General features: G+C 41.9%; 1 protein-coding gene across 2 annotated transcripts in view; it reads right to left on the bottom strand.

Annotated features, from left to right (window-relative positions):
- The window catches only part of hck (HCK proto-oncogene, Src family tyrosine kinase), a 111971-nt gene that overhangs the window by 52187 nt on the left and 34206 nt on the right, over window positions 1-25578 (bottom strand). For both annotated transcript variants that reach the window (XM_038803381.1, XM_038803380.1), the window contains exons 2-8: window positions 22427-22547; window positions 16591-16633; window positions 14968-15067; window positions 13097-13195; window positions 11958-12061; window positions 11470-11619; window positions 9333-9485 (exon numbers count right to left, since the gene is read on the bottom strand). In XM_038803381.1, coding sequence (XP_038659309.1) covers window positions 9333-9485; window positions 11470-11619; window positions 11958-12061; window positions 13097-13195; window positions 14968-15067; window positions 16591-16633; window positions 22427-22543 — 766 coding nt within the window. In that variant the 5' untranslated portion in view covers window positions 22544-22547. The remainder of the gene's footprint in view (window positions 1-9332; window positions 9486-11469; window positions 11620-11957; window positions 12062-13096; window positions 13196-14967; window positions 15068-16590; window positions 16634-22426; window positions 22548-25578) is intronic.

Raw genomic sequence — 25578 nt, 5'->3', positions numbered from 1 at the left:
TCAATATTCATTTTTCCCAATGTGGGCTATTTTTAATTAAGTTTTTATTTCAGGAATATTACCCCTACCAGCATGGAAAAGAAAAAGCATAAATCTGGGTCACTAAAACGCAAAGAACAAAAAGAAGCAGAAAGGAAGGAATCAGCCAAGTGATGCAGGCCTATTACAGAGTTTATATTACCATAAGCACAATCCACATCAATATCCAGTTCTGCAACAAATAATCAAGAAGCAAGAAACAATGCTCATGGTGATGATGCAATGACATGCGAGTTACAAGAACAGAGAAGAGCTACTTTGAATGTAGAGACAAATACAAGTGCATCCATTACTAATCAACCCAGGCCCAATATTTCTTCTGGCTTCCTTGTTCCGGTATCTGTACTGCCTGTAGTTGCAACATCTGAACACATAGCTTCAACTAGTGACAGGGAATCAGATATTCCTTCAAGCATAAATGACTTGGTTTCTGAAGCACATCCTGTAAATGAACCTACGCAAGAAAATGAAAGATCAATTACTGGAATCTTCCAATACCCATCACGAGCAAAGCTAAAACAGTTTTTTTGCTGAACATCCACTTCAGCCACTTGATGATCTGCCATTTGATGCTCGTTTGTATGAGAGGAAAATTATGAATGACTCAGTCCCAAGAAAATGGCTAATATATAACAAAGAAAATAGATGCTTATATTGTTCATACTGCTTAGCCTTTGAGTTTCCCAACACTTGTAATCCATCACCCTTTGTACGTTGCTTTAGTGACTACAGGCGTATTAGCCAGAGCTTGACTTTACATGAATCGACAACAACACATGTCAGAAATGCTCAGCAATATATCAGTGTGGTTAATGATGGCACCTTAGATAAATGTTTTGCAGCATCACTAATTAAAAGGAAAGAAGAAGTATTGAAGCAGAGAAGTATTGTCATGAGGATTATAGACATCATAAAGATGTTAGGCAAGCAAGCACTTCCTTTTCGAGGTCACAGAAATGAATTGGCCTACACTCTAGATAATGAGGTTCTGAATCATGGCAATTTTTTAAGCTACAGTGCAGTTGATGGCAGAATATGACCCCATTATGGCAGCTCATGTTTCTGCAGTGCAAAACAAGTCTAAACAAAGAATCAAACGATTAGAGCAACAAGGAAAGGCTCAAAGTAAAGGCCGTGGTGGACTTGTTACATACCTGAGTAAAACAACTATAAACATGTTAATCAAAATTATGAAGAACATGATACAAGAAAGAATTAGTCATGAAGTTTCTCAAGCAAAATATTATTCTATTCAGGTTGATTCAACACAAGATAATTCATCCATCGATCAGGTTATCATTATTATTCGGTATGTGCTTAAAGGTACTATCTGTGAGCGACTACTTTCAGTTGTGCCAAGTAATGATGGTACAGGACAGGGACTTTTTGATCTATTGATCGAAACATTACAGCATCTTAAAATTGACCCCCAAAAATGTTTATCTGATAGCACAGATGGCGCTGCTAGCTACCATGGCCAGTATAATGGTTTACAAAGTAAAATTGCTGATGTGGCTATGCCCATGTCTTGAATTTGGTGATAACTGAAACAACAAAATGTTGTGTGCCTGCAGTTTCTTTTTTCAATTTGCTCCAGAATATAGCAACTTTTGTGAAAGCATCATACAAGAGAATGGCTGTATGGATAGAAGTTGTTGGAAAACATCTAGGACAAGAAAAAATGAAATGATTAAAGCTAATTGGTGAGACCAGATGGTCAGGAAAATCCAATGCAGCAACAACTATATTTGGACGTTTTGATGATGCCGCTGCCAGTACTTTCGTAAATCTATTGACATGCTTATCAATGATACAAGATTCAGAAAAGTTTGATGCAAAAAACAAAACATGAAGCAAATGTTTTACTTCAAAGTCTTCTAAAGTTTGAAACCATATTGACAGCATTTACTTACTTGTATATATATTTGAAACTGCAACCCCGTTATCAAGTTATCTACAGACAAGTGGTTTAGATATGTTTACTGCATGGAGTTTGGTAGATTCAGCTACAACAAAGTTGAAGGAACAGACAAGAACATTTGATAACGTTCACAGCAAGGCTTTGGAATTTGTAAATAAATGTAATGACAGATTTTCACAGATGAATATGGATGAAAATCAAACATTGGAAATTGATGCATTGGAAACAGCATTGCCAGTTAAGAGGCAGAGGAAGAAGAAAAGAATGGCAGATGAGCTTATTGATGATGAAAGAAATTCCTCAGATTCTCTAGCTGATTTTCGAGTAAATGTGTTTAACCTAATAATGGATCGCATTGTCCAGTCACTAGAATCATGCTTTGTACAACACAAACAGTTGTATAAAAATTTGTCCTGCTTGGACCCAGCAAAGTTTAAAACTATTGCAGAGAAGGGCCTTGAAGATGAAGCATTGGAAGGTATTATTAAGCTGTTTCCACAAATCAGCAAAGATCAAGTAATATTGGAATTGTTTTCTTTTGCTTCAAACTTTGATGTATTAAAGCTATTGCTTAATGATGGTGAGAATATGGATTCCAGTTGCAACAATTGTGAAATTTGTAGCACTTGCCCATCGTGTGTACTAAAAATTCTGGCATCCAACAGACTTCATGACAAGGCATATGATAACCTTTATGAACTTTATAAAGTCATCTGCACACTATCAGTTACTCAAGTCCAATGTGAGAGGACATTTTCAAAGCTAAAGATCATAAAGACAAGGTTAAGAAATTCGCTGTCTGAGGAGAATTTGGAATCATACATGTTGCTATCCATTGAAAAGGAATTGTTAGATAAATTGGATGCAGAAGCAATTATTGGCAGATTCGCAAAGTTATCTAGCGAACACAAATGATTGCTCTTAATATAGTGGACTGCATGCAATGCTCTATTGTGCTTTTGAACTACCTGTTAATGTGTAAATTGTGCAGTAAACCATTTAAAAATATCAACCAATTACTTAATTTTTTAAAATAAATTAAAAATTCAATTACAACATTCTGTATTTACATTTGATATCTACTGCCAGTGATATGTACAGTACATGTACACTGTAATTACTAAGAAATACACATTTTTTCCACAAAAATTTAAATTGTCCCTTTTTTCCATATGTATTTTTTGAAAATTATATTTATTCGTTAGGAAAATTAAATGATAGAATTGTAGTTGTGGGTGGGCCCCCTTTGTCTCCTGGCAGCCAATATTTTTAGACCCAGTCCGCCACTGCCCCCGCTCCCCCCCCCCCCGCCCCGCAATGCTCACACACATCCTCTACTCCTTCAAAGAATCAGCTCCTCCTTGCACTCGTGAGGTGTGCCCTGTATACTAACTTCAGCTGTATCAGCCCCAACCTTGCACACGAGGTGGAGGAATGTACTCTGGAGCACCTCACACCAGAACTCCTCCATAACCCCTCCCAACTCTTCCTCCCACTTTGCTTTGATCCTTTCCAGTGGTGCCTTCTCCTCTTCTAAAATAGCTCCGTAAACCGCTGACACTATCCCCTTCTCCAGTCCCCACATCTTACAGACTGTGTCCCAGGCATCACAACATAAGTATGTGCTTTCCCACTGGCAGGACAGATTTACTAGAGACTCTAGCACAGTGGTACACAGTCAGGAGGGAGTTACCGTGGAAGTCTTTAATATGGACCATGAAGTCTCATTGCATTAACTCACACATGGGCAAGGAAACCTCCAGTTGATAGCCACATACAGCTTTCTTAAGCTGATGAATCAGTATTCCTCCGCTCTTCAATTGATGAATCAGACTCCAAGTTGAACACCAATTAAAAAAAACACAGGATGGCAAAGGCACGGGATATACTCTGGGTGGGAGACTTCAAATTCCATCACCAAGAGGGGCTCGAGAGCGCCACTACTGACTGGCTGGCCCTCACCAACAGGTCAGAGCCAAGCTCTGCAGTCCTGCTGCATCCAGTCACGAATGGTGATGTACAATTGAACAACTATCCAGACGGGACTGCACAATTATCCCCATTCTCAAATGCAGCACGTCGGTGAAAAAGACAATTCTGGAGTACTGAGCTAGATCATTTGCAACCACTGTCAGCCAGAAGTACTGAGTGAATAATCCATCTTGGCCTCTTCCTGTGGTCCTCAGAATCACAAACATCTGTCTTCAGCCAATTAGATTCACTTGATATCAAGAAACAGCTGAAGCCATTGGATACTGGTATGGCTCTGGGCCCCAACAACATGCCAGTTGTAGCGCTGAAGAAGTGTGCTCTAGAGCTTGCCGCACCGCTGGCCAAGCTGTTCCACTGCAGCAGCAACACTGGCATCTACCAGACAATGTGGAAAATTGTCCAAGTATGGCCCATCCACAAAGAGGACAAATCCAATCTGGCTCATTACTGTCCCATCAGACTATTCTCAGTAACATGACGGAAGGTGTCATCAACAGTGCTATCAAGAGGCAATTACTCAGCAATAACCTGCTCACTGATGCTCAGTTTGGGTTCTGCCAGGATTGCATAGCTTCCGGCCTCATTACAGCTTTGGTTTAAACATAGAAAAAGGAACTGAACTGCAGAGGTGAGGTGAGAGTAACTGCCCTTGACAACAAAGCGACATTTGATTAAGTTTGGTGACAAGGAGTCCCAGCAAAACTAAAGTCACTGAGAATCGGGGGAAAACTTTCCATTGGTTGGAGTCTTACTTAGAATAGTTGCTGATGATTGCACAATATTCTGTACCATTCATGACTCCTCAGATACAGCAACAGTTCATTTCCAAATGCAACAAGACCTGGGCAACATTCAGGCTTGGGCTGATAAATGGCAAGTCACACAAGTACAAGGAAACGGCCAAGTCCCCTCGACATTCATGGGCATTACCATTGCTGAATCCCCCACCATCAAAACCCTGAGGGTTAACACTGACCAGAAACTGAACTGGACTAGCCATATAAATAATCCATCTACAAGAGCAGGTCAGAAGCTGGGAATTCTATTGAGAGCAGTTCCCCTTCCGATTCCCCAAAGCCTGTCCAAGGCACAAGTCAGGAGTGTAATGGAATATTCTCCACTTGCCCGAGTGCAGTGCCAACAACACAAGAAGCTGGACAACATCCAGATCAAAGCAGCATACTTGATTTGCACCCCATTCACACCTCCACCACTGGCAGTGGCAGCAGTGTGCCATATAGAAGATGCAATTCAGCAACTAACCAAGATTCTTTCAACATCACCTTCCAAACCATTTATCTCTACCACCTAGATTTCAACAGTGCCTTCCAATCCCTTTCTCTCTACCTCCTAGATTTTTACCACAAAGGCAGCATGGGAATACCACCACCTTCAAGTCCCCTTCAAAGCCACATGCCGCCCAGTCTTGGAACTACATTTCCTGTTTCTTCACTCTTGGGTGTGTCAAAATCCTAGAACATCTTTCATAGCAGCACTATATCTACAGTGCATGGACTGCAGTGGCTCAAGGAGGCACATCACCACCTTTTCGAAGGCAATTAGGGATGTGTAATAAATGCTGGCCTAGCCAGAGTGCCCACAACCAGTGAAAGAAGTTTTTTTTTTTAAAAATGGAGGATCAATTGTTAATTCATTCAGGCTGGATTTATGACAGCAGCAGCATTGGCATCATTTCCAGACAATGAAGATTGGCTGATCTTACTGTACGAAGCTTGTTCATTTTGGTACTTATATCTGCAGAGGCATATGAATGACCTTTGGTCTGAAGCACCACTGTAACCGCTGAAAACCACGGCTGATATACAATCCAAGAAATGTCATTAAGTTTCCCCTGACATCAGGGCAGAACGGTGGTGCAGTGGACAGCACGGCTGCCTCACGGCGCCGAGGTCCCAGGTTCGATCCCGGCTCTGGGTCACTGACCGTGTGGAGTTTGCACATTCTCCCTGTGTCTGCGTGGGTTTCACCTCCACAACCCAAGGATGTGCAGGGTAGGTGGATTGGCCACGCTAAATTGGAAAAAAAATTAATTGGATACTCTAAATTAATTTAAAAAAATAAAAATAAAAAATAAAAGTTTCCCCTGACATCAGCTCAGAGATCTAATTAAATTCATGCTGTGCCTTGAATGGTTCATCACATTAGCTATAATAGCAAAAAATAGTGAAGTGCTCTTCCAATTGAATGTTTGGAACCGATCTTTGTGCTTACAGTTAGGACCCATTGATTAAAGAAGATGTTTCCAAACCCACACATCCATGAAATGCCAATTGAAGAAAAGCAAAACTGAATTAGAAACAGAGTTATTGCAGCTCATTAAACTGGATAGTTAATGCTCCTGGCATTTTATATATCTAATATTTAGTCCAGTGTGGTCTTCCTATAAAAACATTTTGTACAGTTCTGGTTTTATATTACTGAATTAAAAAAATTACATTTCAACAGCTGATTATGTCAAATGGACTTGGCAATTTCTTATCCTTTCTAGTTACCACTACGTATCCGACTATAATTGTTGAAATTCTTCAGAGAAAAATCCAAAACTCTACTAACGTTTGTAAGATTGAAATCTTGTTGTATGTTTTAATGGTTTCTTTCCACAATAAAATGAAGGAGGGCATATGGCCCATTACAAAGGAATGTAGTCTTCTTCATCGCAACTACTCCCTTTTGAATAATTCAAGATGTTACTTGTTGAAATTACTTGAAATGTTACCATTTGAATGCAACATGGATCAAGAGGAAAGTAACATTCTGAAACATGCTGCTTCAAGTAGAGACCACTTGCCTGAGACCTCATGCTATATCTATTATTGATATTTTTGCATAGGGCATGTACTTTCTGTACATAGACCTTAATTTTCTACTGCCCTGGAAAGAGACAGGCGCCTGACATCACCTAAAGGAAGCCACATGTGATTAAGATTTTCAAATTTATATCAAGTATTGTGTGTCAAATTTAGGATTATGAATTGATCTTTCCCAATCAATCTTTCTGCCAAAGGTTACACTATAGTTCCAGACTCTTTGACCTCGAGATGATTCTGTGGAATAGGTTTCCAAAGTCTTCCAAATCCACTACCATCTCAAACACAAATATATCAACACAATTTATATTAACAAACTGAGAATGGACAACTTAATATGTATGATATAGCTTTTTCTAAATCTGGACTGAAGAATAAATTTATATTTATAATTTTTCTTCAGATGTCGCAAAAAAGCTCAACATCCAATAATTTTGGAAGTGCATTCACTTGTAAATGGGAGCAGTTCATGAAAAGTTCTACAAATAGAAAATAATCATTTGTATGGTAATGATAAAGTAAAAATGCTGGTCAGGGAACTCACCAATTTAAAATGGTAAAACTGAATTTGAGAACTTAAGGGTGGAAGTTTACCATAGTTTATCAGTGTCAGGCTTTGACTGAAATCCGGTGTTTATCTCTATAGATGCACTGCTGAGTTTTCAGACCAGATTTTCAGTGACAAAAAAAGTCATATTGAGGGGGCGTGGTTTACACACTCTGGGCAGGGCCTAGAGAGTGGGGAAACCCCTCAATACCACTACTCTCCTCAATACAGGTTTTCCCTCTCAATGACCACTTCCCCATCACTGCCAAGTCTCCCCTTTCAAAGGCCTTGGCACTCTCCTCCCACTACCACAAATAACAGGACCCCAGTAGAGTTCTCCAGAGGGCCCACCCTGGCACAGGTTGGCAGCTCCAACCTGGGTCAGGAGGTGGTACCCAGGCATTTCCCCTTCCCCCAGGGTCAATAGTAATACTGGCGCGCACCCGGAACTCCCTCTACTGTTTCCTTCCTTCATAAAGCTGTTGTGAGCCATCACATTGATGAGGTTTGAACATTGTGAGGGGGAGGGGTCATGTGGCATATAGGCCATTTAATAATATGTAAATTCATTAAAGAATTCCGATAGTGCAGAAGGTGGCCATTTGGCCCATCGAGTCTGCATCGACCCTCTGAAAGAGCACTCTACCTCAGCCAACTTCCCTCACCCTATTCCCATAGCCCCACCTCACCTGCACATTTTGGGATTGTGGGAGGAAACCGGAGCACCCAGAGGAAACCACACAAGGACAGGAAGACAGAGCCGGTGCACCCAGAGGAAACCACACAAGGACAGGGAGAAAGAGCCGGAACGTCACCAAGTCATTGGTGAGGGGTGGGGGGAAACAAAATTGGGAATCAAGATATCGCTGGCAAGATTCCGGTTTCCAAACCCTCAAGATTTTGTGCCCATAATAAGACCATAAGACATAGGAGCAGAATTAGGCCACTCGGCCCATTGAGTCTGATCCACCATTCAATCATGGCTGATATTTTCTCATCCCCATTCTCCTGCCTTCTCCCCATAATCCCTGATCCCCTTCGCCGTTATCACAGACGGCGAATGTGGGCCCAAAAACGTTCCCCAGTATCTCTTCTGAAGGATGGCACCTGCATAAAATACAGCACTTCCTTAGTGTTACACTGAGGAGACTGCCTAAATTGCGCCATGAGCGAGACTTGAACCTAGAACACTCCCAAGGGGCATGCCACCACAGAGGCAAACTGATTGTAGCTTTTTTTAATACCAGTCCATAAATAGAAAACTTGTTCCTATGCATGATACAAAGATGTTGAAAACTATGGTCCTAATTCCCTTGCTATAGCCACCATTAGGGTAACTCTATGCTAGTCATAGAACATTAAGGTTACCCTTGACATATTGAATTATTAGGCAAATCGAACTCCAAACTTCAGATCTTAGGGAGATGGCAGTGTAGTGGTAATGTTACTGGATTAGCAATCCAGAGACCCAGCTAAGGCTCTGAAATTTGAATTCAGTTAAGAAACATCTGGAATTGAAAGCTAGTCTCAGGAACGGTTACCCTAAAAATATACTTTAGGCAAGGAAATCTGCCATCTGTACATGTCTGGCCTACATGAGGCTCCAGAATCTCAGCAATTTGGTTGACTCTTTACTGTCCTCTGAAATGGCTTACAAACTCACTTAGGACAAGGCAGTTAGAGAAGTGCAACAAATGCTGGCCTTGCCAATGATGCCCATAGAAAAGTTTTTTTAAAAAAAAAGTTGAATAACCCACATTTCTATTTTCTTTCCATCCCCATCTGGTGAGTAATGACTGGTGTTGACTGCACAGGTACTTCTGGAGTTTTTGGAGTGATCAAGAACTCATGCCGTCATCATGTGGTCCAACATATTTACAAGAATACCAGAATCACGCTTAAACAACAATGGTCTTTTTGCCTTCAGCTTACTGAATTTCCCATTTTGTGTTTCGTTTAATAATGAGTCACAGGTTCAAAAGAAAGATAATTTAATAAAACTCACCCAACCATACTTCTCCAAATTGCCCAGCTCCAAGCTTTTTATCTAGTCGGAGTGACTCTCGTGGAATTTCCCAGGCATCTTTCTCCCATGGTTTTTGAGGCTTTTCACTAATGCAAGGCTTGGAGAGTTTCTGACACAATCCGTCCCCTTGTTCTGTTACCAGTAATTGAAAGAAACATTTAATATGTCAGCTCATCAGATAATAGATCATGGGCATAAAACTCTAGATTGTGGGCAAGCAAAAAAATGATCTTAATTCTGATACGGGCAACACAAACTGTCACAATGTTAATGCTTCATTTTGGGTTTTTACATTGCCTCACTGATAATCTTTTCTCCAATTCCAGCTTTTGTAGTTTTAATTCAACACATTGGGTGGAATTCTCCGACCCCCCGCAGGGTCAGGGAATCGCCCGGGGCCGGCGTAAACCCCGCCCCCGCTGTGGCCGGAATTCTCCGCCACCCGGGAATCGGCGGGAGTGGGAATCGCGCCCCGCCGATCGGCGTGGCCCCCGCAGCAATTCTCTGGCCCTCGATGGGCCGAAGTCCCGCCACTGTCAGACCTTTCCCGCCGGCGTGGTTTAAACCACCTCTGTGCCGGCGGGATTGGTGGCGCGATCGGACCCTGGGGTTGCCCCCACGGTTGCCTGGCCCATGATCGGGGCCCACCGATCGCCGGGAGGGCCAGTGCCGTGGGGGCACTCTTTTTCTTCCGCCGCCGCCACGGCCTCCACCATGGCGGAGGCGGAAGAGACCCCCTCCACCGTGCATGCGCCGATGGTGACATCAGCGGCCGCTGACGCTCCGGTGCATGCGCGAACTGGCGAAGGCCTTTTGGCCAGCTCAGACGCCGGGCGGCATAGCACCAAAGGCCGTTGGCGCCAGTTTTGCCGGCAGTCGGCGGAGCAGGAGCCACTCCGGCGCGGGCCTAGCCCCTAAAGATGCAGAGAATTCCGCACCTTTGGGGAGGTCCGCGCCGGAGTGGTTGGCGCCCCACCGGGTAGGGGAGAATTTCGCCCATTAAATAGGTGTTACTTTTTTGCACCAGGTTTCCTAAATTCCTCCACTACAAAGCATGATAATAGCCTATTACGCTGCTTGGATTGTACCACACTTATATATTTGATGTAGTATGCAATGAACAATAGTAACTAGCCACTTTCTTCCAGTGTGCCTTCCAGAAGGTGCAGGACATGCGGTTTAATGGGAATATGAGCATATCACCACACAAGGCACAGTACATTACTTTGCTGCTACGACAAAATGGCCACAAGGTACAATTTGTTGGCATTCTTGAAATGAATGCTTGCGTCATTGGTCAAGTTGCAGATCAAAACCTTTGAACTTCCCTATGTTTAAAACAAAAATCAATTAAAAAAAGCATCAGATAATCAGGGTCAAGTATTAAGTGGGAGAAATGATGCAAAGTCTGGACAATAATTCTTGATAGCATCATAGGAGCTAGCAGTCACCAGCATCAACTGGGCAATTGCCTTTCCGACATTTTAGCAGTGATACTGCAATAGGTTTTGAGGGGCGATAACCGTAGATTAAATGTCACTTCTAGTCTGTCAAGTATATGCTCAAACGCCACTGCAAAGCAAGTTTGGTTACTTTTTGATTCTCTTTAGTAGAAGGCCAAAATATGCAATTCAACTTATTCTGCAAGTTAAATGTAAAATGAATTGTTCGGATGCAGAACACTCATGTGTAAAAACACTTCCATGGTGTTTTTAAAAAGTAAAAGACAGTAGGTCATGCCCATGGACTATATTGCTCCTCAGCAACATAAGATTCTTCGGTAAAGCATCAAGTTTAAATTCTCATGAGTGGCAGTACAGGATGTCTGTAAAATCACTATAAAAACATTTTGATGAGTCTTGCCTTCATTTTGGTTAATAATTTGTAATTCACATGCTTTGAAATTGCACTTACAAAAACTGTGCAACAATACTTAATGTCCCAGTCTGAAATTCTTTACTTCACCATTTGGGCAGTGACATTAAACCATTTAATTTAGTTAATGCCTCTATGTAATAAATCTAAAGTAATTTAAAATAAATAACTCCACACAATTACGCCACAAAATTAGGCAATAGGGTGCGGCAAGGCTGTTCCAAAATGCAACAATACTCACTCTTGTAATGGCTGACCAGGTTGTTTAAAGAGGGGAATGTTATGCGAGGAGAGATATAAAAGCCACCATTGTCCAAGGTACGTATTTTATAATGCTTCACTGCATCACCTAATGTAGGATCATGATCTCGAACAGACAGAGAATAACTACCTAAATTACAAAAGGGGAAGATTTCAGCAATACAAAAACATATTACCATGATAGTTCAAAACACATTTTTAAGTTGCTATATTTAATTCATCTGAACATTAAAAAAAAAATTCTACTTTTTTTTCCTGTAAGCAAATGCCTTCCAAATTAAGCATAGAACAGACAATGCATAATGTCAAATGTTTTGAGTTTACATTGATATTCAATGTTCATGTAAAACAAAAGAAAATTAAGAATAAGACCTCTTCCTTTCAGGATGTAACAACCTCCATTTATAGCACAGTTAAAATGCCCGTGAGTTTACTTATCACTGTTAACTACATTAAAAAAATTCTCACCTATGTTCGTTTCACTGTCTCGTATCATAAATGAGCCAACTTTATTTCCTGATGCTAGGAGGTATCTCTCTGCATCCTTTCTACTGACACCTTTGAAGAACCACCTCAAATTGAATACACAAGAATAGTCTTAGTTACAAACTTGCATTTATATTGCACTTTCTTGCATTTCAGTATACCCCAAAGTACTTGACAAAAAGTAATTAATTGAATGTGATGTGTGCGGTCACGTCAGCTAACTCATTTACAACACGGTCTCACAAATAGCAAGAAGAGATAAAAACACCAATACTGGAGTTGATCGAGGAATGATGGTGAGGGTATTAGGAAAGCTTAATGAAAGCAAAATATTGTGGATTTTGGTGATCGGAAATAAAAACAAGAACTCCTGCAAAAACCCCAGCAGGTCCTGGCAACATCTATGGGGTGAGAAGCAGTTAATGTTTAGAGTCCAATATGGCTCTTTATTGGAAGAGAGGCTGCCAGACCCGTTTTGAGTTTTTCCAGCATTTTGTTTATTATTACGTTAGGAAAGTTTCCTTCTACTCTGCAATATAGTGCTGAAGATATTTAAACCCAGCAGAGCTGATAGAGGAGGCCTTTTCAAATCCTCATCTGAAGGATGGTACTCCTATCACAGCATGTCATCAGTGCCTGGCAATCTAGATTGATTCTTTCCTGAAGTGGACTTCTGATGCAAAGGCAAGAGCACTCAATTGGCATAACTTTTGTACTATATTGCTCCTCAGCAACATAAGATTCTTCAGTAAAGCACCAAGTTTAAATTCTCATGAGTGGCAGTACAGGATGTCTGTAAAGTCACTATAACATTTGGGCAGCATTGATGAAACTACATGCAATTAAGTTGGGTACATTATACCACTATTGGGCTATTTCCCCCCCCACAGAATAAGAGAGCCCTGCACTAATGTAGTGATATCTGATGCAGAGGATGGAAGTACAACAGCACACACGTAAAAAATAATGTTTTCCCATCCTTCAACCATACTACATTGGATGAAATATCATTTGTGTAATGGCAGCAAAAGCCTTTGTCGGTACCAACAGCCAATAAAAGCAGGTTCTATTGTATCTATAAATACTTTAAACTGCAAATGCAAACATCCACAGGTACTCACTCCTCCATTTCCAATGAGTTATCTTTGGCAAAATAGTTACTTGGAATGTAACCTTCCTGATCAGATTGCAAAGATCTTCCCAGCCACCATTCACCTTGCCTGAAATAACAAAAAAGAACCAATTCTATTATCATAGAAATCCTACAGTGTTTGCTGTACTGTTTCCTTCCTTCATAAAGCTGTTGTGAACCATCACATTGATGAGGTTTGAACATTCAGTGATGGGGAGGGGTCATGTGGCATATAGGCCATTTAATAATATACAAATTACAGAATTCCGATATTTGTCCCATCGAATCTGCAGCGACCCTCTGAAAGAGCACCCCACCTAGGCCCGATCCCCCACGCTATCCCCATAATCCCACCTAGACGCAATTTAGCATGGCCAATCCACCGAACCTGCGACTGTGGGAGGAAACCGGAGCACCCGGTGGAAAGCCACGCATCCCGGGGGAACAAGCAAACTCCACATAGCCACCAGAGGTCGGAATGGAACCCAGGTCTCTAGCGCTGTGAGGCAGCAACGCTAACCACTGTGCTGCCCCTTTGCCCATTTTATGCATTTCCAGTCTGCTGTTACATCAAGCAAAAATTTAATAAAAATGGTTCATATGCATTTATTAAAAGATTGCCACTATCCCCCCCATGTACTTTGTACATTATCTGGAGATGGATAGAAGAACACACTGATCGCTCTACTTCCCCAGTTCCAATTAAGAAGTCATACAATGCTCCAGTCTGTCTTCATATATCAAATTACTGAGTTTGTCTCAGAGATTTTACTTTGTTTCGACCATCCATTGACAGGCATGTTGTCCTGAGAGTTTCCTTAACATAAATTAACTTTCCCCTCCTATCTGCTTCCCCTGACAAGGAAATTGTTGCTTTACATTTTTAAATTGGATTTTTATTTCGACAAGCTTGGCCTTTAGAGAACTTTCAATGCTTTGAAAATGTTCTATAAAATCAATTGTGTGAATTCGGCATTGGCATCACTGTGTATAGAATTTTTACTGAACTGGGGCAGCACAGTAGCATGGTGGTTAGCATAAATGCTTCACAGCTCCAGGGTCCCAGGTTCCATTCCCGGCTGGGTCACTGTCTGTGCGGAGTCTGCACGTCCTCCCCGTGTGTGCGTGGGTTTCCTCCGGGTGCTCCGGTTTCCTCCCACAGTCCAAAGATGTGCGGGTTAGGTGGATTGGCCATGCTAAATTGCCCGTAGTGTCCTAAAAAAAAGTAAGGTTAAGGGGGGGGGGGGGGTTGTTGGGTTACGGGTATAGGGTGGATACGTGGGTTTGAGTAGGGTGATCATGGCTCGGCACAACATCGAGGGCCGAAGGGCCTGTTCTGTGCTGTACTGTTCTATGTTCTATGTTGATATACCAGCTATTCACTGGCTTCCAGACAGCTAAAGTATGTTAATATAGCGCGAAGCATTAATTACATCATTGTACAGAACAATATTATACAATTAAAGTTCAGGAGATTTGGACATGAAACTCATACCATAAGTAGTCCTTTAGTTCTGTATAATTTAACATTTCCAAGATCAATGGAAATTGGGGCTGGTTTAGCACAGGCTAAATCGCTGGCTTTTAAAGCAGACCAAGGCAGGCCAGCAGCACGGTTCAATTCCTGTACCAGCCTCCCCGAACAGGCGCCGGAATGTGGCGACTAGGGGCTTTTCACAGCAACTTCATTTGAAACCTACAATAAGCGATTTTAATTTTAATTTCTAGTTCTCTAAATTCCATTTCAATCAAAAATAATTATTTATCGTTGAAAGCGCATGGATGTTTGAATGCAGGCACCTCCTACCGTACCATTCAATTAGATGGTAGCAAATAATGGATTAGTGAACTCTTCCTTACTCTGAGAGCACCTTTACTTTTTCTCCTTTCTTAAAACTCAGGTCTCCATCATGAATGCCTTCATAGTCATAAAGTGCAACCGCCACCACATCATCATGTCCTGGCAACAGAAAAGTGTTCAGTCAATTAGAACAATTATATTACACGCAAGAGTATGGATTTCATATTAGCTAAAATTAGCTTCTGCTTCAGACAGTATTGAGAGAGAGAGAGAGAGAGAGAGAGAGAGAGAGAGAGAGACACTATCTGAAATTCTGACCGGGGGAGGGGGTGGGGCTCCAGTGACCGGTGTTGCAGAGTTTTTCTCTGACCAAGCACAATATCACAGGTTTCCCTCCAGATTGCGGCAGGGATGAGTTTCTAGTGCTTGCAAGGGGAATTTCTAGGCCAAAAGAAAATTTACAAGATAACGAGGTTCCGCCCCAAATCTGCCAACACATTTGCTATTCACTTGCGAGCAACTGTACGAATGAAATGGTGCAGTGTATTCGTTCTCCAAAAAGAGGTTTAAATATTTATGGCTGCCATCAGTTGACTTTCAAATCTCTTCAGACCCACAGTCAAATTTTGACACCAGCTGATTTTCCAGTAGGAATGATGTGAAATTTGATGGGCAAAGCATTCGGGAATTTCAAATCAAAATACAGCTAGCAGACAACTAAAGAGGCCCGAGACAAACTTACGTGACCCTCCCAGGAAATGAGGCATGGTGGTGGGGGGAGTGTAGGAAAAAGAGTATTTTAAAAATTTTAACAATATAAAGCCATAGAGCAGCATATTAAAAGACCATTGAGGTTCTGTCCCAGAAGTTGACCGGAGATAGGTAATTTAAAAAAAAGAAATCATTCTAGTATGGAATCACAATTATCTTTTGACATTTAGAACATTGAGCATGTCGAAATATGTTCAGAAAATTATAAAATACATCATTGCATGTACTTGCACCTATTAAACATCAGACACTTAAACCCCAATTTTGAAAACCCCAATTATGAAAAAGTATGCGTGGTGTAAAATCAAAGGGTCATTTGAGGGTCAGTTTAAGTAAAACATTCAACAACCTTGACCCGTTCACATATCACCACAATTTAATCCCCATATTGATGCATTTAAAAAAAAATAATTTAGAGTACCCAATTCATTTTTGCAATTAAGGGGCAATTTAGTTTGGCCAATCCACCTACCCTGCACATTTTTGGGTTGTGGGGGCGAAACCCATGAAAACACAGGGAGAATGCGTAAACTCCACACGGATAGTGACCCAGAGCCAGGATTGAACCTGGAACCTCGGCGTCCTGAGACAGCAATGCTAACCATTATGCCCTACATTGATGCATTTTTAGATTTCGAATGCAACTGAACAAATACAAACACTTTAGGAATCGCACATTGGACGGGATTTGCTGGACCCACCCACCGCCGGGATCGGCTGGTCCCATCAAATGTCAACGGACTTGGCTTGGCCCCGCCCAACTCTCACCACGATGGAGCCAGAAATTCCCAGCGCTCAACACTCGGCACACCATGTTATTACTCAAGCTTGAAAAGGTTAGCGAGCAAAAATATTAACAGCTGAATCCAATTTGTAACAGGCATGGCCAAGGATTAGGTTTTCATACATACCTCCTGATGTCGGTGATGGCAGAGAAGGAACATTATTCGTGTTCTAAAGAAATTAAGGGTCAAAGTATGAATATTCAAATCCAAATAGAATTATGGATCCTGTGATAATACTAGAAGAATTTAATTTTTTTTTTCTTTTTAGATGTAACCCACCCAAAGCAGTATATGGGGAAATACTGGAAACTAATAACATCATTCCCACAATAAAATGGCAAATTTAGATATTAATTTGCGCCACCATAACCTCCAGGGCTATGGAAAAAGGGATTTGTGTAGTCAGATTTTTGTTGACTGGCGTGGACACAATGGGCCGAATGGACTCCTGTGTTGCAAATGTCTATGAATCTACTCCCATGGATCTGACTGAATGCATAGAAATATTTTCCCTTCCATCATGATAAATTTTTCAACTGCGGGCTTTTAATTGCACCACAGTGTCCGTTAAGAACTAATTATACAGAAATAGGAAACTGTGACTCGAAAGTGGAATGCTGAAAATAGCTTAGTTCTAACAAAAAGTACTGCATCACATATGCATTTATGATCACTCAATCAGCCTTTTTGCACAAACCTGTTACTTCAGCATTCCATCTCCTGACAAAAAAATAAACAAGCGACTTTTTAAAAACCTTAGTCAGACTCAAATTATATTTTGCTATCCATTTCAGAGACGACCTTTTGGCGCAGAGGGCGGGTCCCTGTCCTGGGAGTTAGAGACCCACCCCAGGATCTCGTGGCGAAGGAAGGCACATTAAAAATGCAGCCAAACGGGTCGAGTATTAACCTGTGAATCCTTCCAAAACACACCAATAGCAAGTGGCAAGAGCAGGGGAGATTCCTGATCAGTGTGCGTGATGGATGAAACATCGGAGTCTCAACCATCACTATCCACAGCTCCAGACTAGACCAGGCACGTAAACGTTCATATTACCACTGCAGACTGGGTCCCGAGTGAACTGTAACACGCCATTCACTTGTGAAAGTAATTGGTCAGACAAACAACTGGAAACTATGGCCCATAGGCAAAGAGATTAACTTTCATTATTGATCTTACTGTAGTTTCCGGATTTGCCATTATGAGCTCATTTTAAATCATGTTACATTCAATTATCAGGATTCTAATGGTTCCACCTTTTGAAAAAGGACTCCATTTTACTGCATGTATTTTGAAATTATAATAAGTTATCTGTAACCAAAAAAAACGCTCCGTTTGTTTACCCTCTCTAAATATTAATGGAACTCCTCGGTTCCCGGCTCCACATTAAGATAAGTCGACACTGAACAATTCAAGCTTTTTGTTATCTACTGCCTGTCATTCTATCCAGATTACAGCAGGATCTTGAAAAGCAGTGGGGAGAATGCCTGGTGCACGTTCTACTTAGTTCTGAAAAGCTCGCTGAAATGGGCATCGGATATAAAAGGGCTGTTTCAGGTAGCTGCTAGGTTATCACCCCTTGTAGTTGGATGCATTTCAACCAACCACAGGGCATCACCTTGAACAAATTAGTTGGTTTGCTCCTGTTTTATGCCAACAAAATGGATTCAATTTCTCCTCCTGACAGTCTATGTTCACGTATAATGATTGTCCAGTTGGCTGAGATACTGGAAAAGGCAACAGAACCTGAACTATGCTAAAGACTGCAACTTCCGACAAGGAGAGGAGTGCTTTACTTTAGAAAAAATATTAATGCCTTTTCAATGGATTTCCATTATAAACAGACAGATTCATCTGTAAAGTTAATCCGTCATTTCAATTGCCCTGCAAAGAGTGAACACTGGCTGGAAATTGTATTTGGACTCAAAAGGAAATGTGGTCTCATTTCTCCAGCGTTTTCATGACTGACTGTTAGGCAGATACATCACTAGACTTGAAAATGAAAAAATGAAAATCGCTTATTGTCACGAGTAGGCTTCAATGAAGTTACTGTGAAAAGCCCCTAGTCGCCACATTCCGGCGCCTGTCCGGGGAGGCTGGTACGGGAACTTATTACTTAAATAATGATTAAGGAATTAACTTTGTATTGCATCATATTGGGGCCCCAGCATACTATGCCAGAGGTTTAAGATGAGGAGGTACTGAGCTGTGACGTGTCATTGCTGGGAAGCAGCAAGTAAATATACAACATAAACCAAACCACTTCAGACTTCTCCAACTAATGTCAGTTTCAAGGGGCCCCATCTGGTTTGAGAAATTAGTAATACCTTAGTCACTCTCCTGTTAACCACTTAACAGTATCCTTCGATGTCAAAAAAATCCACCTCAACATAAATGAGGAACTATCCGAAAGACAACTTAATGGTTGGGTGGAAACACTGAACTAAAAGCAAAAACAAAATGCATCTCTAGCTTGCAGCTTTGCCGCAGATTTATTTCAGAGATAAAACACACCATATTAAAAGCTGCACCTCAAAGCGGGCATCACTGGATTACTGCCAGAGCCACACTTGATTGGCAAAGAGCTTACAAAAGTGAATGCTTGGCTGAGAGAGTGTTTTGTAAGGATGGATCCCAGTTCATGGTATATTGATACTGTTCTAGATCAGGAAAAAGCTCTAGTGCTGGAATACTTAGGGCATGATTCTCTGCTCCCCAGGCCGGGTGGGAGAATCGCGGGAGGGCCGCTCTGGCACCACCCGTGATTCTCCCACCCCCCCCCCCCAAAATGTCGTGTCGCAAAAGAAGAATCGCGGGTCGCCGTTTTTCACGGATGGGCCGAGCGGCCTGCCGTCCCCGACCTGTTCACGCTGGCGGCAACCACACCTGGTCGCTGCCGGCGTGAACAGCGCGCCAAAGGTGAGTTTGGGGCTTGTGGGGGGGCGGAGAGGGGATTGAGCACCACGGCCGTGCTCGGGAGTGGACTGGCCCGTGATCGGTGCCCACCGATCGTCAGGCCGGCGTCTCCAAGAGACGCACTCTTTCCCCTCCGCCGCCCTGCAAGATCAAGCCGCCACGTCTTGCGGGGCAGCGGAGGGGAAGATGGCAACCGCGCACGTGCGGGTTGGAGCCGGCCAACCTGCGCATGCGCAGCTGACGTCATTAGGCGCCGCCGGCTGCGTCATTCCCGGCGGCCGAGTTCCCCTCAATGCCGCTCCTAGCCCCCCCCCCCCAGGGGGAGGTGGGGGGTAAACTAGGGGTCGAGGAGCGGTCTCCGACGCCATCGTGAAACATTCCGGGTTTCACGACGGCGTCGGCCGTTGCGGAGAATTCCGCTCTTAGTACCTAAATGAGACCAGGACCAAATTGCCAATGAAAAGATGTATAGATTTGTGGAAATTACTTTTAAAAACTAATAAAGGGGTTGGCAGGTAGAGGACCTAGATAGATTTGTAACATCAGGAAAAAGGGACAAGAGGAAAAGTCAGAGTCCAAACATAGGAATAAAAATAGACATGGAATAGCTGAGAGGAATTAATGACAAAACACTGATCAAAATAAATAAAAAAGTATTGAAAAATAAGAATATGACAGAGTTAACTTCAGTCATGCCCACCTTTAGTGGGCTCTCCCAGAGTGCAGCCCAAGAAGCATTGGGGTTTGACAGGGTAGATGCTGAGAGGATGATTCCTCTTGTGAGGGAAATCAGGAATGAGGGGAGGGGGAAGGGAATCAGGAATGAGGGGAGGGGGAAGGGAATCAGGAATGAGGGGAATCAAGCAATGGTGGCTCGATCATTGCATATATATTAAAGGCTGAATAAGCCGGATTTTTGATTGACAAGTGGGCCAAGGATTAAGGGGCGCAAGCAGGAAAAGTGGAGGGAAGGCCACAATCAGATTAGCCATGATCTTGTTGAATGGCCGAGAAGGCGAGAGGGGCCAAATGACCTACTCCTATGTGTTCCTTATGAGTAAAGGCCATTGGTTCTCATGATAACAAAGACGACTGTAGTGGGAGGGGAGTCTGTGCCATTGGGTAAGTAAATTGGGAGCTGTAGAATTGCTGTTGGGTTGGGAAGTAGAGAGAGAAAAATCAACAGTCTGGAGGTTAAATGTCAGGCAATTTGAGCCAAGGAGCAGCAGGAATTGTGGCATCTTAGACACCATATTTAAGGTTGGTTATTCCAGGAGAGCCAGTGTTGACACAAACTGCGTTTGTGAAAACATTAATGGATCAGAAGCAGATGTTAGGCCCATACTTTCAATATGGAAAGGGCCCAAAGCCTTCTCTCTCTCTTCCCCCCGCCACTCCCCACCCACTACCATCTGGCAACACAAGGCTCAGAATGGCTGAAACACACACAGCTTAATCTAACCCACATTACGTTTCCTGTATAGCAATGTGCAAAGCATCCACAACAAAAAAAGGAGAAATTGAATCATTAATGAGCAATGAAGAAATGGACAGCATACATAGTACAGGATTAACAGTTAAATATTGCAAATTACAAAACCTTTTGAAATATTTGGGAAAGAGGTGGTGGTGAGCTTGCTAGGTCAATCAGACAATGTTTAACTGTAACAAGAGAGGAGATATAAAACAGAATGCATCTCATTCTTGTAAACGGTGCAAACGTTCAATTTGTTAGCCAGTACAATAATAACATTCTACACAAAGTCCCACTTGGCCATCATCAGGAACCTGCATTTATATAGCGCCTTTAACTTGCACAACATCCAACGGCATCTTACAGAAGCTTTATGGAATATTATTTGATAATGAGCCACAAGTAGATATTAGATCAGATGGCCAAAAGCTTGGGCGATGCGATGGGTTTAGGGATTATTTTAAAGGAGAACAGTGAAGTTTAAGGAGGGAATATTAGAGCCGAAATGGTGGTGTGATCAAAATCATGAATATGCAAGGGGCCAGAATTGGTGGACTACAGAGATCTGGGCGAGCGGTCTGGCAAGTCATGGGAGAGATTTAAAATGGACAAATTTTTAATTCAAGGCATTGCTTAACAGGGAGGCAATGTAGATAGTGAGCTCAGGGATGGAGTGAGTAGGACATAGTGGAAGTTTAGATAAGGGCAGCAGGGTTTGTAGGAGGTTAAACATGAGGGCATTGAAATAGTCAAGTCCAGAGTTAAGGAAGGCATGGATGAGAGATTCAGTGGCAGATCATCTTCACTGACTTGCATTGGCTCCTAATACAGCAAATTTGTCTTTGCATTTAAATCCCTCCATAGTTTCAACATTTTATATCTTTGCAATCAGGGAAATACTCTCTGCACCTCTAACTCAACTCTTGTACGTCTACCTCCCACTCTACCAATGGTGACCATGCCTTCAATTGCTCTGGACAGTCCTCTCTGCTCTCCCTCTTGGTCACCCATGCTAACATTGCCTTCTTGGATTTGTGTGCCCATTTTCTTTACCTTGTGGCTCCGAAACATTTCAAACATTCGTCTACATTAAGGATGCTATAGAAATGCTGGTTGTTGTTGTGAAGGACATCCCATCCTGTTCTGGTTTTAACTAACCACCGCATGTTAATTTTCCATCTGGAGTCACTGGTCCATAATCAGAAGTAGGGAAGACTCCTTTCTCCTCCACAGTCCGCAGGTACAGAGATAAATTCCACTATTATCTGCTACTATGGCCGAAATCACAACCATTCTAAGAATTAAAACTGGGACTTTGGGTCTCAATAGTACATTTGACAAACTCCTCAATGGCTAAAAGTAAAACATGCTCGTTAACTAGTTTAAAAAAAAAAAAAATCAATCTGTTTTGCACCCACATTGTAAAGACTGCCCACACCGGCTTGACTATTTCTAGGATACTACTGTTTGTCAACTATTAAAACAATATCCTCTGAAAGCATGCTGTACAAGCTAACTTTCCTAGTTGGAAGTAGTTGGAAGAATTTCTTTAAAACTTGATTTTTACTTACTGAATGGGAGTTGGATGTGGGATCTTTCACATAAAGAGCAGTGTTAGATTTACGTACGGGATCATTTAAGCTCTTTCCTTGCTGGTCAGAAGACTCCTTTGATTTTGCACAGCCCATGTTTCTGGAAAAAAAAATTGTTGAATGCAATCATTTTTGATGCTCCCAAGCGAAGCTTTGGTTCAGAGATCAAATGTGTACATAACATGGTAATAACTCAACAAACCCAAACCCTCAACTGTGCACCCACACCACCAGGCGCATTAGAAATATCACCTAGAATTCTTACACCGGTGTAGATAATTTGGCCTGAAATTTACATTGCTTATCACAAGGAGTTGTATGGAATCCCTACAGTGCAGGAGGATGACGTTTGGCCCATCGAGTCTACCCTGACCATCGGGAAGAACACCCCAGCCAGGCCCACTCCCCTGCCCCAGCCCCACAACCCTGCACATTGATCATGACCAATCCATCTAACCTGCACATCTTTGGACCTATGGGAGGAAACCGGAGTGCCCGGGGAGAACATGCAAACTGCACCTAGTCAGTCACCCAAGGCCGGAATCAAACCCAGGCCTCTGGTGCTGTGAGGCAGTAGTGCCAACCACACTGCCGCATTATGAATGAATTGACCGGATATTCAGATCCCTCCCTGCTGCATCAGCATAGGTAAAAATCCATTTTTAAAAAATTAATAGATAATTAGATAGAAAACAAAAACAATTGTGCCAGGAATATCTCAAGATTCCAATTGCGCCATGATACCGGCAGGAGAAGGGAGAGAAACAGAGGCTGTCCTTAACCAGCTGAATAACTGTTCAAATTGGGCTTGAAAGTGTCATGTTTAGTTGTCACAGAAAGCTCAAAGTGCTAGTTTCAGCACTTTTGGTGTAATCTTTGCAGTAAGCAAATTAAAAATATCTGGAGTTCACAATATTTTCACCACTGTTACTGCTGTAAAAAGGAATCTAAAGTAGTCAGCTCATAACCCAAAATTGTAAGAGAAACCGACTCGGGAGCCACCAAGCAAACCACTTTACCAACTGGAAATCATGCAAAAAAAAAAGCACTTCTGTGCCATAATTTAATATGTGGTAGGTTGATGTGCACTTTATCTTTTGCGGAGTTAAATTATTGCCATGGAATTATGGCAAGTTTGACAAAATAAGAACTAGGAGCAGGAGTAGGCCATCTGGCCCCTCGAGCCTGCTCCGCCATTCAATGAGATCATGGCTGATCTTTTGTGGACTCAGCTCCACTTTCCGGCCCGAACACCATAACTCTTAATCCCTTTAATCCTCAAAAAACTATCTATATCTTAAAAACATTTAATGAAGGAGCATCAACTGCTTCACTGGGCAAGGAATTCCATAGATTCACAACCCTTTGGGTGAAGAAGTTCCTCCTAAACTCAGTCCTAAATCTACTTCCCCTTATTTTGAGGCTGTGTCCCCTAGTTCTGCTTTCACCAGCCAGTGGAAACAACCTGCCCGCATCTATCCTATCTATTCCCTTCATAATTTTATATGTTTCTATAAGATCCCCCCTCATCCTTCTAAATTCCAACGAGTACAGTCTAACAGACAAGTTAGAGACTATACTATATATTCCCCCCTACACCCCCACCCCAAGTTAAAAATACAGTTACAGACTCATAGCCAGGCCTTTGAATGTTCACTATATTTCTGAAGCAGGATCAGGTTCCAATTCCTGCTCAATGCACATATATAAGCCAATGTGGCAATAGGGGCACTAGAAATAGAGTCTGGCCTGGAGATAGGGGAAATACAGCAGCAAATATCAGGATTCTGCTCTTGGATGATTATTTTGTAACGTCTTTTGCATGTAAAGTATCTACATGGGCATAGGGTGATTAAAAGAACGAAGATTGGTTGAATTGTTCCAAAATGATTATTATTATTATAGCCTGCTGACACTGCTGGAGTGGTCACGAAAGAGAAAATGCTGGAAAATTTCAGCAGGTCTGGCAGCATCTGTAGGGAGAGAAAAGAGCTAACGTTTCGAGTCCAATGACTCTTTACCAAAACTTTGACAGATGACAGCAGACCTGCTGAGATTTTCCAGCACTTTCTCTTTCACTTCAGATTCGAGCATCCACAATAATTGGTTTATTTAGCGGAGTGGCCCAGGTACAAATGGGCTACTGGTCATTACGATACCAAACCAGACCCCAACAGTGGATGGAATAGTGAACAGGAATCCAGATAGTTTATTTTAATTTTGTAAGATTTTATGGACAGTATACTCTGCTCCATGGGTACTTTCACAAAGAAATAGGGACATTGTATACTAAGATCAACTTTATTATTAATAGTATTAGAATATCTTTAATATCAGACCAGATGATCAACTTTATTATTAACACAGTATTAGAATATCTTTAATATCAGACCAGATGATCAACTTTATTATTAACACAGTATTAGAATATCTTTAATATCAGACCAGAACATAACTTACAATTACTCCTTAAACAACTCAACGTTGTTTAAGGGGTAATTGTGAGTACAATAACCCTTAACTACTACCCATTCAAACAGCAAATAAAATCTCAGGTCTCAATCCACTGTTAAAACTGTGTCATTCAGGAACAGAAATGTTCTTTGAGAAGATTTTTTGACACCACTTTAAAGGAAAGCTCAGACTCCTGTTAGAACCATCTAAAAATGGCTGTATTTCTTCAGATGCTGTTTCAGCTCCCCCTTGTTCTCAGACAAACCTGCACTGCTTTAAGGACTATTAATCTCATTGAACTAAACTGCACTGAGGGCAAACTGAGCATCTCCTAATCACAGCTTCATTCAGCTCACAACCAAACCCTGTTTTTCCTGCAAAATGCCTGATACCATTACTGGGTGAAGCTAAGGTATCATTTTACCAAGCCAAAATCTAACAAACACCACAGGGAATCTCCTTAATCCAAACAAAATTCCATTAGCCCAAGTTTTTTTACGATGCTTTATTTGCACCCCTGACTCCCAAAATATACTTGTCTTTCAAAGTAGGATTTCTTTTAAAACATGATTGCAGCAGTCACACACACTACCCTAACTGTACCAAATATATGCATCTGAAATTCCTACATTCATTACATAGTACCTACTGAACACGTTTGCAGGCTGAATCAACAC

This window comes from Scyliorhinus canicula, chromosome 7, assembly GCF_902713615.1.
Source record: "Scyliorhinus canicula chromosome 7, sScyCan1.1, whole genome shotgun sequence".
Taxonomy (NCBI): Eukaryota; Metazoa; Chordata; class Chondrichthyes; order Carcharhiniformes; family Scyliorhinidae; genus Scyliorhinus; species Scyliorhinus canicula.
Note: the sequence above shows the minus strand (reverse complement) of the source record. Positions and strands in the feature narration are given on the sequence as shown.